The sequence below is a fragment of the Plasmodium gonderi genome (assembly GCF_002157705.1).
Source record: "Plasmodium gonderi DNA, contig: Chr07, whole genome shotgun sequence".
Taxonomy (NCBI): Eukaryota; Apicomplexa; class Aconoidasida; order Haemosporida; family Plasmodiidae; genus Plasmodium; species Plasmodium gonderi.
The window spans coordinates 181232-195933 of NW_021628932.1; the positions used below are offsets into that span (position 1 = coordinate 181232).

Consider the following 14702-nt stretch of genomic DNA (forward strand, 5'->3'; position numbering starts at 1 on the left):
AAATTAACAAATGGGAAGTTTTGGTTCTTTGAAAATTAACCCATATTTTCGTGACACGGTTATATGAATACTAATTTAAGTGTATTTTCTTTTCATTACTTTACAAAACGAAAAAGGGCAATTATATCATGAAAGATACAAATATACTTTAAAAAACATTTGGTAAAAAATAATATTAGAAATGTTTTTACTGCCTCGTTCGGTGTAAATGTAGCACATATTTTTTTTCATGCAAAACGTTTACGTGTGTTTATATATACATAATATAAGTTTATACACCCACACATATATAATCATGTTAGGTGAAACAACAAAATGGATTTTTGACGCATTCATGTTCTGTCACAAATTCATATATATTAAAAACTACTTACTAAAAATGACACTTTTTTTTTTTTTTTTTTACCAAGACAAATATTCCATCCGACAAGAGCACATAACCAGATATAATAAAATAAACTTATGTGCACGTCAATACTAAACAAAATGGTGTGTTTTTATTTTAAAAACTTAATGCACTCAAATAGTTAATACTCTCAACAACTTGCACATCTAATTTATCCTTAATAGGTAATAAAAATTTAACAACAGCGTGAAGAGTTGTCTGTCCTACAAGCTCATTTATCTGCAAAAAAAAAAAAAAAAAGGAAAAAAAATGGTGAAAAACTAAAAAAAAAAAAACATTAAGGGCCCCAGCAAAGCTCGTGATAAAAAAAATAAACATACATGTAACACAACAGAAGTGACAATGCACATGCAAATTTTCTTTTTCATACATACCCGATAATTTTTCCTACACAACTCCCGCAAAGTCATTAAAAAGTTGGAAGACAAATCAATATTGTAGTAATCCGCTGTGGACAGTTTCTCTAGCATGTTGTTGGGTATTAAGGTGGACGAAAAAATTACAAATGCTTCTTCAAACATTTTTCTTTTCATAAATAGGATGCTTAGAATTAGGTACGATTTGTTTTCTATTGATTCTAGCTTTACATTTGAGGGCCACATATTCTGTGTGTGGAAGGGAAGGGAAAAGTTAAAAGTGTAAATAATTCCGAGGAACAATATGTGAGAAGCAGTAAAAATAATGAACGTAAAAAAAAAAAAAAAAAAAAAAAAAAATATACACACACACACATATATATATATATATATATATATATATATATATACACAACACAAATGAAGAAGCGCAAAATTATGCATACATCACATGCTACAGACGCTCAAATGACACTCTCTCATACCCTAGCCAAGTGATAAAATCGAAAGGCACACTTGCGAATATAAACGTACTCCCGCTCATTGTTGTGGTAGTAGTATATAAGTTCATCATTGTAAATCCTAATCAAGGAATTGATTGCGCTATGCTCGTCCTTGAGGATGTAATAACATATGAACGAAATTATGTAGTTCTTTCGCTGGTTGGCAAAATAAGCCAGTATAGCATAAATCTGGGATATTTTGTATAGAATAGATGGGTGCACACTGATGACAGAGTTGTCTAGTGATATTCTATTCAAGGAGTTAATATTTTTATTCTGAACATATTTGAAATTCCTACATTTGTAATGATATTCTTCATCATTTTCATTTTTCTTTTTACTCAATTTAGTATTGTGAAAAAATCTCTTTTTATATAGAACGTAATACATTAAAAAATAGCATTTGACATCTTTTCTTATTTTTACTTTATTTTTAAATATAAATAAAAAGTCATGTAATTTCCCATAGAATATATTTCCATCATTATTTATATGCCCAACTATGCTTTCATTTAATAAGATATCTTGATTTTCCTGTACGATACTTTTTAACAATTTTATACTTACATTTGTTTTTAAATTAAGTATATACGTAATTTTTAATAAAATATTTATGTTATTATTTCTAAGAACAAAATAATAAAATGGGATATCAATACTATTCATGCTTATGAAAATTAAATTCATTTTGTCTGCTGATGATGTTACCACTGTTGTTGTTGCTTCTACCGCTGCAGCAGCAGCGGCAGCAGCGGAAGGGATATCGTCGTTAATATCATGTATAGAATGATCTAAAAATGAATCGCTTTCATTTTTTAATTTTAAAAAATGCAACGTTTTTAATTTTATATTATTCAATTTTTCATTTTCAAAAATATTGTTTTTATGTAAAAATATAGTCAATACTAGGAGAATTCTCTGAACATTGTTAGATATACATGATAGAAACGCTACAGTTGTATATATATTTCCTACTAATAATAAATAATAAAATAACTTAATATATAATACGAAATTGTTCCTTAAAACTTTTGATATATTTCCCTTGACCTTCTCAGCTATTTTCCCATCTACTACAACAAAATTATTTATCACTTCATCAACTCTCAGCTTAGAACACACAGAAAAGTATTCTCTGTTTTCATTAATAATACAGTTAGATATACAAATAAATAATTTTTCAATTTTGTTATTTATTTTCTCCCTTCTATATTTTGTGTCATTTAAAAACGCGTTATTATCATCATCATAATTATAAAAACTTAAATTCGTATCAAGAATATCAAAATTTTCTTGAAATTTACTTCCATACAAATCAAAATTTTTCGCAAGAAATAATGTTAACTCAATCCAAATACTCGTTTCGATGTTACAGTATTCAAAATTATAACCATACCTATTTGTGATTCCTAACGATTCGATATTACTTATTTGTCCAGAACCTCTATTCATTCTATCCTCCATTTCTTCATTTATTCCTATATTTCCAAAAGCATCGTCTTTAGATTTATTCGGTTTCTGAAGCATATTTGTAAAAATGTCAAAAAAAAAGGTTTTTTCTTTACTTTTTTCCCCTTTCTTATCTTTCACAAACTTACTATTTTCATCGCTACTATTGTATCCCTTCCTCCCCTGCTCCTTTCCATTATTAATATTCTCATCTATCCTGTTTTTATTCCTATATCTACTACTCTTTCTCATTTCAATATCAATCATATCCTCGTTCTGATCAGCATTTTGCTGATTGCTCGACATCCTACAACTTCGAGCATCCTTCCCTTGACGTCTTCGATTCTTGTCATCATAGAAGCTACCCCAATATTGATCATTCTGATTTTGGTAGTAATCATCACTGTACTGACCCATGGATCTTCGATCTCGATGTGTTTCTCTCATGTAACCCTTCTCAACTCCTGATCCCACATTACCATTAGCACCAATACGAGTGGCGTTATCATCATTATCATCACTATTGTTTTCATAACTAGGACTCTTTTCACTAAAATAGTGAAATATATTTTTCATCTCCATTTTTTTCTCTCTATTGGTGTACATATTTCCCTTTTTATAAAATATATCCGAAAACAAAACGCATAACAAATCGTATGCATATATATTATTAACACAGAGATATATAATGGAATGGAAAAAATTAATCAAAACAGACATGTTAATTTTTTTCTTTAATATATCTGTACAATCGATATCGATCTTGATATTTTCGAATATATTTATTTCGTTATTTTTATTATAAATTAAGAATAAAATTCTTATTAACAGTATCACGAAATCGTATAGGTAATTATCAATACTTAAGTTCTTCACAAACTCATCCCCTTTTATTATCTGAATTAACCCTAAATAATTTCCACAACGAAACATTATATTGACTAGATAAAAGAAAAAATGGATGGTGCAATTTTCCTTATCCATTTCATTTTTATAAAAATTGTCATAACAATAGGAAAAAATAGCATTAGATTTGGAATCAACAAAATATTCGTCTATCTGATTTAAATCCTTGGCAACATAATTACTTATTTCAATTTTGTAAAACTTATCATGTAAATGCTGCAATGTTCCAAATAAATAATTTAATAACAAATTTTCGTATGTATAATTAATGCCTGAATTTATCTTATCTTTATTATTATCCGTGCTTTCATAATATTCTTCTTTTTCCTTTTTTTTTATATTTTCCTTGGTTATAGATAAATTCATGTTTAATAAGCTATTTAAAATATCTTTTAAAACCTGCTTGTAAATGGAATCTACATCTAACGCACTTACATTTGTCACACCTTGTCCACCTCCTCTGCCCCGTCGTTTGTCTCGCCTTGAAATAATGGTACTTTCTTGATATTTACTAATTTGTGATTTGAAAAAATGGCTTTTTGAGTTCATGTAATAATGATCATTAATTTCCACAAAACTCCCTGGAAATATATTTTTATCTCTATTTCCAATAAAAATTTTAGAATAATTTAAATTGGTGTCACTTAATAATAAATAATAAAAACTCTTAAACGGAATGAAATCAATTTTATATGAATTCACGTTGTACAGCCAAATTAATATCTGAAATTCATGTTGATCTAAATCTAACACATTACTTTTAGCAATTTTTTGATTTTTTTTCTGTTTAAAATTAACTAAATAATCTACAAAATTTTTGAAAATATTACTTTTAAAGCTGTCCCACATTAACGAATCATGATCATTCAATAGAGAAAATGTTGTCTTCTGTATATCATTTATGTTGTCATTTATAATTAAATTAATATAATTGTAAAATGTTCCTTCTGACTCATTTTCACTAAACATATCATCGTCTTCATAAGCTTTATCAAAAATATTTTCTTTTTTTTTTACAATTGTTAAGTCTTCAGTGGATTTCCCTAAATCATCTTTACAGTTACCAATTTCATTTTTCTTATCAATTTTAAAATTCTGTACCATGAAATTATTTATTTTTCCTTTATCATCTGACAACAATTTTTCCTGTGTATTTATTATTGTACTAGCATTACTATTTATACTTTTATCTCCTAAAAACATATTTGTTGATGTCCCACTAGCTGTAGTACCTGTGCTTATCCCCATACTCAAATTATTGCTACCCATCATAATGTTCGAGCCTAAATTTTTATTCAGTCCTACACCTAAGCCACCAAATAGACTTGATCCACTTGCGTTGGAAGCTGTTGCTGCATTGGTTCCCATATTTAAACTCGTGTTCAAATTTGAACCCATGTTTGAAGTTACGTTAGATGCAAAATTTGACGCCATGTTTGATGCCACGTTCGATGCCACGTTAGATGCCACGTTTGATGACATATGTGAAGCCATGTTTGGGGAAATGTTAGTACCCATACCTGAGGTCGCCATATTTGTACCCATATTTGTTCCTAAACCTAGTCCAACTCCACCAATGCCAAACCCAGCTCCCATTCCTCCAACTCCTGTGGTTGAACCCGCATTGACATTTCCAGTACCTAACGAAAAACCAGACGATGTTCCAAATATATTTTTATTATCACCTACACCACCCCCTATATTCGTACCTGTTGATACATTTCCAAATATATTATTAGTGCTACCACTTTGTGCTGCTCCTAATGAAGATGTGGGTGCAATACCTGTCGCAACAGAACTCACTGATGTGTTCTGACCAGTTGTTCCTGCTTGTCCAAATATGTTATTATATTTATTTTGGCTATTTGGAGTTGTCATGCTAGATGAAAACATGTTGGTACTTCCCATGCTTGCAGCTGGAGTAGTTGTAGTACCAAACAAGCTGTTACTACTACCAGCTTGAGTTCCTCCTGACAATGAACCAAAAATGTTACTAGTTGTTTTATTTTGACTTCCTTGTACTGTACTCCCGAATAAATTATTATTCATCCCTGTATTTGTGCTTGTTCCTGATGTTGTGGACATTCCTCCAAAGATATTTCCTCCTGTGGTTGATTTGTTTTGATTGGTTGATAAATTACCAAACATGTTGTTGCTACTTGTTGTGCTTTGATTAGATGATTGTAAATTTCCAAAAACGCTACTGGGTTTATTCTGATTCATTGTTGACGCATTTCCAAATAAATTCCCCGACCCTGCACTTGTAGATGGGGTACTAGACATTCCTCCAAAGATATTATTATTACTCTTATTTTGATTCAATCCAGATGCATTTCCAAACATACTATTGCTTGTACTACTTTGAGTGGAAGTTTGTAATGCGCCAAAAAGCCCACCACCTTTGTTCTGTCCCAATGATGATGCATTTCCAAACATATTACTTCCAGTTGTTTGGTTTGATTGCGTTGGTGTTCCAAAAGTACCACCAAATAAACTACTTCCCTTATTTTGGTTCATTCCTGCTGCACTTCCAAACATACTATTCGTAGTTCCTTGAATTGGAGTTTGTAACGCACCAAAAAGTCCACCTCCTGTTTTATTCTGATTCATTGTGGACGCATTTCCAAATAAATTCCCCGACCCTGCACTTGTAGAAGGGGTACTAGACATTCCTCCGAAGAGATTATTATTACTCTTATTTTGATTCAAACCAGATGCATTTCCAAACATACTATTGCTTGTACTACTTTGAGTGGAAGTTTGTAATGCGCCAAAAAGCCCACCACCTTTGTTCTGTCCCAATGATGATGCATTTCCAAACATATTACTTCCAGTTGTTTGGTTTGATTGCGTTGATGTTCCAAATAAACTATTTCCTTTATTTTGATTCGGGGAAGACAAATTACCAAACATATTTCCTGAGCTTGTTTGATTAGGTGATAAATTTCCAAAAAGATTACTGGATGATATAGTAGAACTTTGATTATTTTGTTGTAAACCTCCAAAAATACTTTTATTCGATAAGTTTGTTCCTGAAGCATTTAAATTTGATGTACCACCAAATATATTTTTCATATTTAAATTATTCTGATTACTTGAATTCATAAACATATTATTTCCACCCATGCTTCCTTGATTTCCACTATTTCCCGCGCTTGATCCTCCAAATATATTCTTGTTACTTAGGCTGGACTGATTGTTCATATTGTCATATAATCCTTTATTTACACTTAATCCTGTGGAACTTGTATTCACATTAAATATATTTTTATTTACTGGCGCATTATTCGATTGTTGTGTTTTGGAAACTCCAAAAATGGAAGAATGGTTTGTGTTCGTTAGGTTTGACTGAGTGTTTGCATTTCCAAATATACCCTTATTTGCATTGTTTCCTTGGTTGTTAAGTGATCCGAAGAGATTGTTCGATGATGAATTCTGCATATACATAGTTATATATATATATAAATATATATATAAACATATATATATATATATTTTTATCTATGATGAAAAATTTGTCCTACTTAAATTGTTGCTATTAACATTTGGATAAAAACTTTTTTCTTTTTTTTTTTTTTTTTCCTTTTTGCTAAATTGTTGTTCATATGAAACGATATTCCTGAATTAATAAATTTTCTTCAGTGTAACCACTTGGCACGTTTTATAATTCACACACACAAAAATGTAGTTCACTTTGATACCTTTTATCTCCCTCCACGTTAATATCAACATAGCAACTCAATATGTTTATAATATACGCTGATTTCGATTTAACATGTGGATATATCCATAAGTAACTACTCTCCTGTGTACATAAAATATGGTATAACATAAAAAGGCGTGTACTTATTCATGAATGTGTATTCATGCAAATATTTTCTAAAAATAGTACGCCTTTCAGACAATTATGAATATGCTGAAAAATGAACTTATCACGTATATATATATATATGTAGTCACTTCACTGAAGGAGTAAACAAAAACATTCTAACAATTTTTAATAAGAACAAAAGTATTGTGTGGAGAAAGGGGGTTATGAACTTTGTATATATGCATCTAAGTATACATGCATATACATATCTATGTATGTGTTAAATGGTCTTCTTAAATAAGCTGGTTAATGAGCTTCTTAAATCATTCGTAAAACAATTCAACAGATGACAATCATTTGTTTCTTATTGTTTTTTGCAATATACACATAAGTAACACCTGTGGTCTTCCCAAAGAAAAATGTGTTATTTGTTCTTCTCTCCACAGTTGATGAAAGTAAAAAAATATTTAACGAAAAGTGAAATGTGTTATATACACCCCCTCCAACACTTGTCAAATTGTTATTATTGCAGACGTGTGAATTCTTATATCTAAAGTTAAGATGCAGTTATGCATATAAAAAAATGTATATAATATACACCCATGTTCTTAGATATTTTCCGTATAAATTGTGTCGCTCGTGTTGCTCATTTTTTTGCTTTTATTGTTTTTGTTCAATACAAATTTGTTTGTATCCCACTTGTGTAAAATTACTGCTACTTATGGGATGGAAAAAAAAAAAAAATTGACATGTAAAATTGTACTAACATATAAGAAAAAAAAAAAAAAAAAAAAAAAAAAGCGCTTTTTGCATTATGAAAATACTATAAAAAGGAAATAATACATTGTAAACACAGGAAGAAAGTCCCTGTGTTTATAAAGGGAAAAAATAAAAAAAATTGAAATTACGGAAAAAAACAAAAAATATATGTATTTATCAAAAGCAGGTAGCACACGTTTAAAAAAAAAAAAATTAAATTTATGCTATGTCATACCATACATTAAGGCTAACATATCAAAATATGTTATTTAAAATATGTGAAAAAATATATAAAGTACATAAAAGGCACAAAAAGCAATTTAGCATACATCTCATATATGCACGAAAGCAAAATCCCCCGTATTTTTATGAAAATGCATAAGGAACAGCAATTAATATAAAACTCTCAAGTTGAGAGTGTGGGAGGGAAATAAAAAATAATACAAAAAACTTAACTAGGAGAAAAACATATTCAATATAAGAAGAGCGCAAAATGTTTAATACAATATATTTTCTCTGTAAAAAACAGTGTTATATTTTATATGATACATGCATATGTAAATATATATATAATAATCGAACTGATAAACCAGGAGGATGGGCTTAAAAGAGTCTTCCTTTGTAATCACATCAGTGGGGAAAAAAAAAAAAAAAAATTGGTTTCAGTTAAAAAAAATGAGGAAATTTTTAATCTACAAAAATTGGAAAACTGAAATGCAAAAGATGAAATTTTTTTCTAAGTTATACGATGGAATGTAGCATTATTAAAATTTTTTTTTTTTTTTTTTTTTCAATCTTATTTAACAAGCACAAGTGTAAAACATATGATACATGGTCCTAGTTGACATGAGATTACATATAAAAATATACCCTTCTAAGCATTCATTGCCACTCGAATTTTCCAACGAATTCAATTTTTCCCTTTTGTGTAACTATTATTTATTTGAACTTGTCTAAACATTTTTTACCTCTTTTGCAAGCAAAAAAAAAATATTACTTAAATACATAAGAATGTTTTCACTCATTCATTATAATTAATATTGGAGTTATACACCAAGTTTTATCCCCCAAAAAAGGTATATTAAATTTTGCACCCCATCCTAACAATTGGCGAAATTTCCCACCCACTCTTATCGTAAATTGATGTCTTTTTTCACTCCTTTTGTTACGTTACGTTTATTTTTTAGACACACATTCAAGCACTGACATGATATGATTAGACAAAAAAACAATTCTGTCCTATTATCGATAAATAGAAAGCTTATTCAAACTAAAAGGAAATAAAAAAAAAAAAAAAGAAGCACAATTTTCGAAAAATTGTTTTACATATATGCCATTTAGTAGTGAGCATATATTTTAATATACCATTAAATGAGAATTCTCAAACATACTGATATTTTTCTTGAATTCTTTTAACTAAGTTTAAACACCATAGCAAATTCATACTTTGCAAATAAAAAAAATAAAGAAAAAAAAAAAAAAAAAAAAACTGAAAAAAATTGACTATAAACCTGTTATGTTATTCTGAATTGTCTACTTAAATAGGCACATATTATGCATATTGATGGCTATATGGGACGTCCACACATAATTGCAAACTATTGATATATGCATACAGAAACATATGCACAACAAAACTCGGCACGTAATTTTCCTTTATATCCAAAAATCAAAATGCTTTAAAAAAAAAAAAAAAAAAAAAAAAATGTAAAAACAAAGTGGCATATATTGTAATAATGGATTAAATAAATGCAAGCGAAATTTTATTCCATTAACTCTAACACTAAAAACATATATTCCCATTTTTCGCAAAATAAAGCTACACTGAATTAAAGTTAACTTTGAAAAATTGCTTCATTGTTTCATAAGTTCCCCATGATATGGCCGAAGCAGGAATGCACAAGGTCATTCTTGCCAAAGATCCCTTGAAAAAAGAGCGAATACCTTCCTTATAATATAAATTAGACACCATACGATAAAAATTGAAACCTTTAATATTAAAACATTCTGTCTGGATCCTTGTCTTTATAACATCAAGGGGATTTGTCACTACAGCTGCTATTCCACCACCAATTCCTGCACACACAAAATAGGAAGTAATATGATTAAAAGGTTTATTAAAAAATTCATTTTTATTATAATTGCCCATCCACATATTTTTTAATTCCATATTGTGAGATTTTGTATCTGCAAAATTAAAAGAATCACTTATTTTATTGTCATAGTTTTCTGAAAGATCATTATTGGAACTTTTTTCTAATTTATTAATCACGTTTTTAAATAAAATTTCATTCTTCGTTTGTTCTTCATCCAAACATATTTGGGTAGTCAGTAAAATATTTCCAGTATCACTACTTTCTTTATATTTTTTTCCTTTACTTATGTAATTCACAGAATCCATATCTTGTTCAATAAACAATTTAATTAATTTATTACTCTTGTCACTAAGTTCTTTCATGTTGTTCATTAAATGGTCAGTTGAGCCCTCTTCTTTTTTTGTACTTTTAGATTCGCTAATATCATTTTTCTGGTGAATATTTATTTCGTCATTCTGTGTGCAACATGGGACATTGCACCCTAGTGTACTTTTGCTCTCCTCCTTAAATGTGTCACTACCGGTTAGGGTACTATTGTGTCTTGTACTTATAATATCACCATCAGTACTGCTAACGCTGTTGCCACTACTACTAGAGGTGCACTTACTATCGCAATTATTCCTTCCCAACCCATTATTCGAGCCACAAAAATATTCAAAATATATTTTCTTCATTTTTTCATTCGTGCATATCATAATAATTTGGTAAGGTATATTCATGAGCAAGGTTATTGGCAAACTCAAATATAAACTCCTAATTCCATTTTCCCTTAAAATCTTTAAAGAATCCAAAGAGTTTTTGTTTATTCCTAACTGCAACCTTTGTTTTAGCGTGTCTATGGGGGTTATAATTAAATCATGTGCTATAGTTGCTAAAAAACCTGAAACAGCTATTCCAAAATAATTCAGGTCATTCATTTTATAATTCAATACATCGTGTTTCTTCTTATCAATATTTTGGTTACTGCTAATCTTGCGGTCACAACCCAGGCCTCCACTTCCTCTGTTCTGAACTTGAATAGGAAGATTCTTAGAATATATACTTGAAAAATATTTCTTACTATACTCAAATGTTGAGAAATACATAGCATGCGCTGGAATGCAGCCTAATACAACAACATTTACCCCTTTGTACAAATTCACAACATTGTTTCTTATCAAACTATAGTTCTGCCGTGTTGTTACATTAATTCCGTTATTAAAATTAGGAAATAAGCTTCTAAAAAAATTAAAGCCTTTAACATTCTTACTAAATTTGTTGTAGTTAAAATTGGAGTTATTATTTCTGAAAAAACTATTTTTACTTGATGAATGAATATTTCTATCAAACAAGTTTCTATGATTATAACTTTTAGTAACATAGCATACGTTATTTGAAAATATATTGTTATTATTTCTTAACAATGAATAGTAAGAATTTAAACCATCTTTTCTCAATTCTAAAGTTTTATTATTTGTTAATCTAGGTGAAATTTCGGTAATTTTGCACCATTTGTTTTGAAAAAAACTCTTTTTCACATTTTCAAAAAAGTGAACAAAAAAATTACATTCATTTTTTTTTTTCTTATCTTTTCTTAAAATATCCCATATATAACTTTGGAATCTAGAACATTTTTTAAATGTTTCACTTGGACAACAATGATTATGTTGTGTATTATCAGTTGTCCTGTGGAATAGACTGAAATAACTATTTGCCTTAGTTCGATTATTTTCATTAGCGTTACTACCATTGTTTACAAAATTTTTCCCTGAAATATTAAAAAATAAATCCGTTTTTTTCATTATATTACTAGTTTCACTTCTTCCCATGTGACATTTATTATTCGTACTATTGGGAAGCATATAATGTTTTAAGCCGCCCATCAAAGGTGCATTGTTGTTCTTGTTCATAAATACAAAATAGCTATTATTTCTTTTGTTACACATGTCATGGGTATATTTTCGTGAAGCATGATTCAAAAAAAATTTATATACTCTTTTTAACTCTGCTGATTTCTTTTTTTTTATTTTATTTGAATTCATTTTATGCAAAAATGTGTGCAATGCATTATTACAATTCTGCACATGTTTATAATTTTTCACGGTTTCACTATTTACGCCATACTTATAGTTTTTTATTTTGCACTTCCATTTCTGCGTATTGTTACTGTTCTTGAAAATAATTCTGCCTGTGACTTTTTTGGATCCCAGAAAATTATTTTCTTTATTACTGACTGAAAAAAGGAAAGAACCCTTTTTATGATTGCTACAACTTTTCTTATTTATGTATCCTCTATGGGATGGACTAGTAATGTCTCTCGTAGATGAGAAACAATTTTTGTTTTTTATCCTTTCTACATTTTGTATATCTTCCTTTATTTTTTCTGTTCCTCCACTTCTAGCTCTACTTAATGTGTTACTCCCAACTCTGTTAATATTTCTAGATAATATATGAATTCTTTTATTTTTGGATTTACCAACCATTTGGCTGTCAACAACCTTTCCGGAAGGTTTATCAAATAGGTTGCAGGATCTATTTTTTCTTAAATCACCCAACTCATCATACACACTGCAAGCAGAATTTTCCTTGTTGTTACTTCTATTTGTGGTAATAAAACGTTTATTCATTACTTTATTATGATATCTATGTTGTAATTTTTTATTCATTATATGCTTCATTATTCTCCTCTCTTCTACACTTAAATTATTGCATAGAATATTTCTAAATTTTTTTTGGTCTTTTATAATTCCATGTAGAGCATCACTGAAGGTCCTGGCATGTAAAACATTTTTTTTATTAAACGGAGATGTTATAGCTTTCATATTACAAAAATTGTTATAACTACAAGTCTTCTTATAAACACAGTTATCGCATCCTCTATATGTACATATATTTTTCTTATCTATATTACTGTTACTATCATGTACCTTTATATCATTGAAAGTGCTACCATTATTATTTGAATCATATATGTTACACCTATTATATATCCACTTACTACCTTCGAGATTACCATTTGTTTGTATATACGTTTTAAGCGTGTCCAAAGGATACATAAAAACATGTTCCATCAACCCTGCTATACTACCACAAAATATGTGTTGCCAAAGAGGGACATCTCCTTTATATTCTTCCCATTCTTCCCAAATGAAATCAAAGGACTCAATTTCGATATCGTCAAAGGCATCATTTACTGATAGTTTGTTCATGATAGCTTTAATTTTGAATCAATTTTGTGTTCTCTCTCAAATGCTGCACAATTAACAATATTTTGTTTATATAGGATTTTTTTTTTTTTTCCCTTTTACTGATCGTATATCATTACCTTTAGCAGTCTTTATGAGAAAACATAGACAAAGGAAAAGTAATCCACTTCGCGTATACAACGTGTTTTTACTTCCCCTTCATAATTTTTCTCTAACTCCTCATAATTCAATTAAAAAGAAAATAAAAGTACAAATTCAAAAAAAAAAAAAAAAAAAAAAAAAAAGTTGTGCAAATGTCTCAATAAATATCAAAAAGCAAAAATCGATGGCAAAAGTTGCTTCAGTTCATTTTTTATATTAAAACAAATTATATTGCATTTAATTTACATGTCCAAAAAAAACAATTTTTTTAATAATTATGATGTTTCAAATGAATTTAATACATCATGAAGATGCTTATTTATAATTATATATATATATATGTATGTAATAATACAATGGGGTTTGGCAGGTAGGAAATTTTGTAGCTTTTAAAATTGAATAATTAAAGAACACACACAAAAAAACAAAAAAAAAAAAGAATAAATAAACAAATGAGCAAGCAAAACAACAATTATATATTGGTTCAAAAAGTGGGAAACAGATGAAACAAAAAGAATAGAATAGAAACGAAAAGCAAAAAAATCAAATACAGCCTATATAATCGATAAAAATATGTATTCATTTATGAATAAATAAGGCACATATACGACAAGGTGCCTAAAAAGTTTTGTTAAACACTCCTGTAAAAACGCATGTCACAAAAATATAATCCTATCACGTACTTAAAACTGTTTCAGATTATTTTCCGCTAAAGATTTATATATGGACCAAATTTTAGCAAGGTTAGAAAATTAAAAAAAATTAGTTTAGCACCTCAAATATCCGGGCACCTATCCAATCTGAGGGTGACTTTTTAAATACGCATATTAGAGAACATATCAAAGGAATATGCATGCATAAATATATATATTTATGCTTATACAAACGTAAAAAATGTTTATAGTACTCCTAAATATGATCCACATAAATTCTTTAATGACAAAATTCTGCCATGTACATAATAAATGGAAGTGAAAATAGCAAAAAATTCATTAGATAGAATTTTTAAAAAAATATAAGGAAAAAAAAAAAAAAAAAAAGAGTTCCACACTTGGGTAAAAATAAAATCACAATGACATGAATCTTTAAA

The 14702-nt window shown here is 28.7% G+C and overlaps 2 protein-coding genes across 2 annotated transcripts; both read right to left on the reverse strand.

The window, feature by feature from the left end:
• Nucleotides 1-502: 502 nt before the first annotated feature.
• Nucleotides 503-7067, reverse strand: PGO_070300 (nucleoporin NUP100/NSP100; the record flags this gene model as incomplete). Its single annotated transcript, XM_028686903.1, has 3 exons — nt 503-616; nt 781-1011; nt 1248-7067. The coding sequence occupies 3 exons, from the start codon at nt 7065-7067 to the stop codon at nt 503-505; spliced, it is 6165 nt and encodes a 2054-aa protein (XP_028542704.1).
• Nucleotides 7068-10009: 2942 nt separating this feature from the next.
• On the reverse strand, nt 10010-13474 carry PGO_070310 (mitochondrial carrier protein; the record flags this gene model as incomplete). The annotated part of the gene is made up of 1 exon (XM_028686904.1): nt 10010-13474. One exon carries the CDS (start codon nt 13472-13474, stop codon nt 10010-10012), a length of 3465 nt encoding a protein of 1154 aa, XP_028542705.1.
• Nucleotides 13475-14702: the final 1228 nt, after the last annotated feature.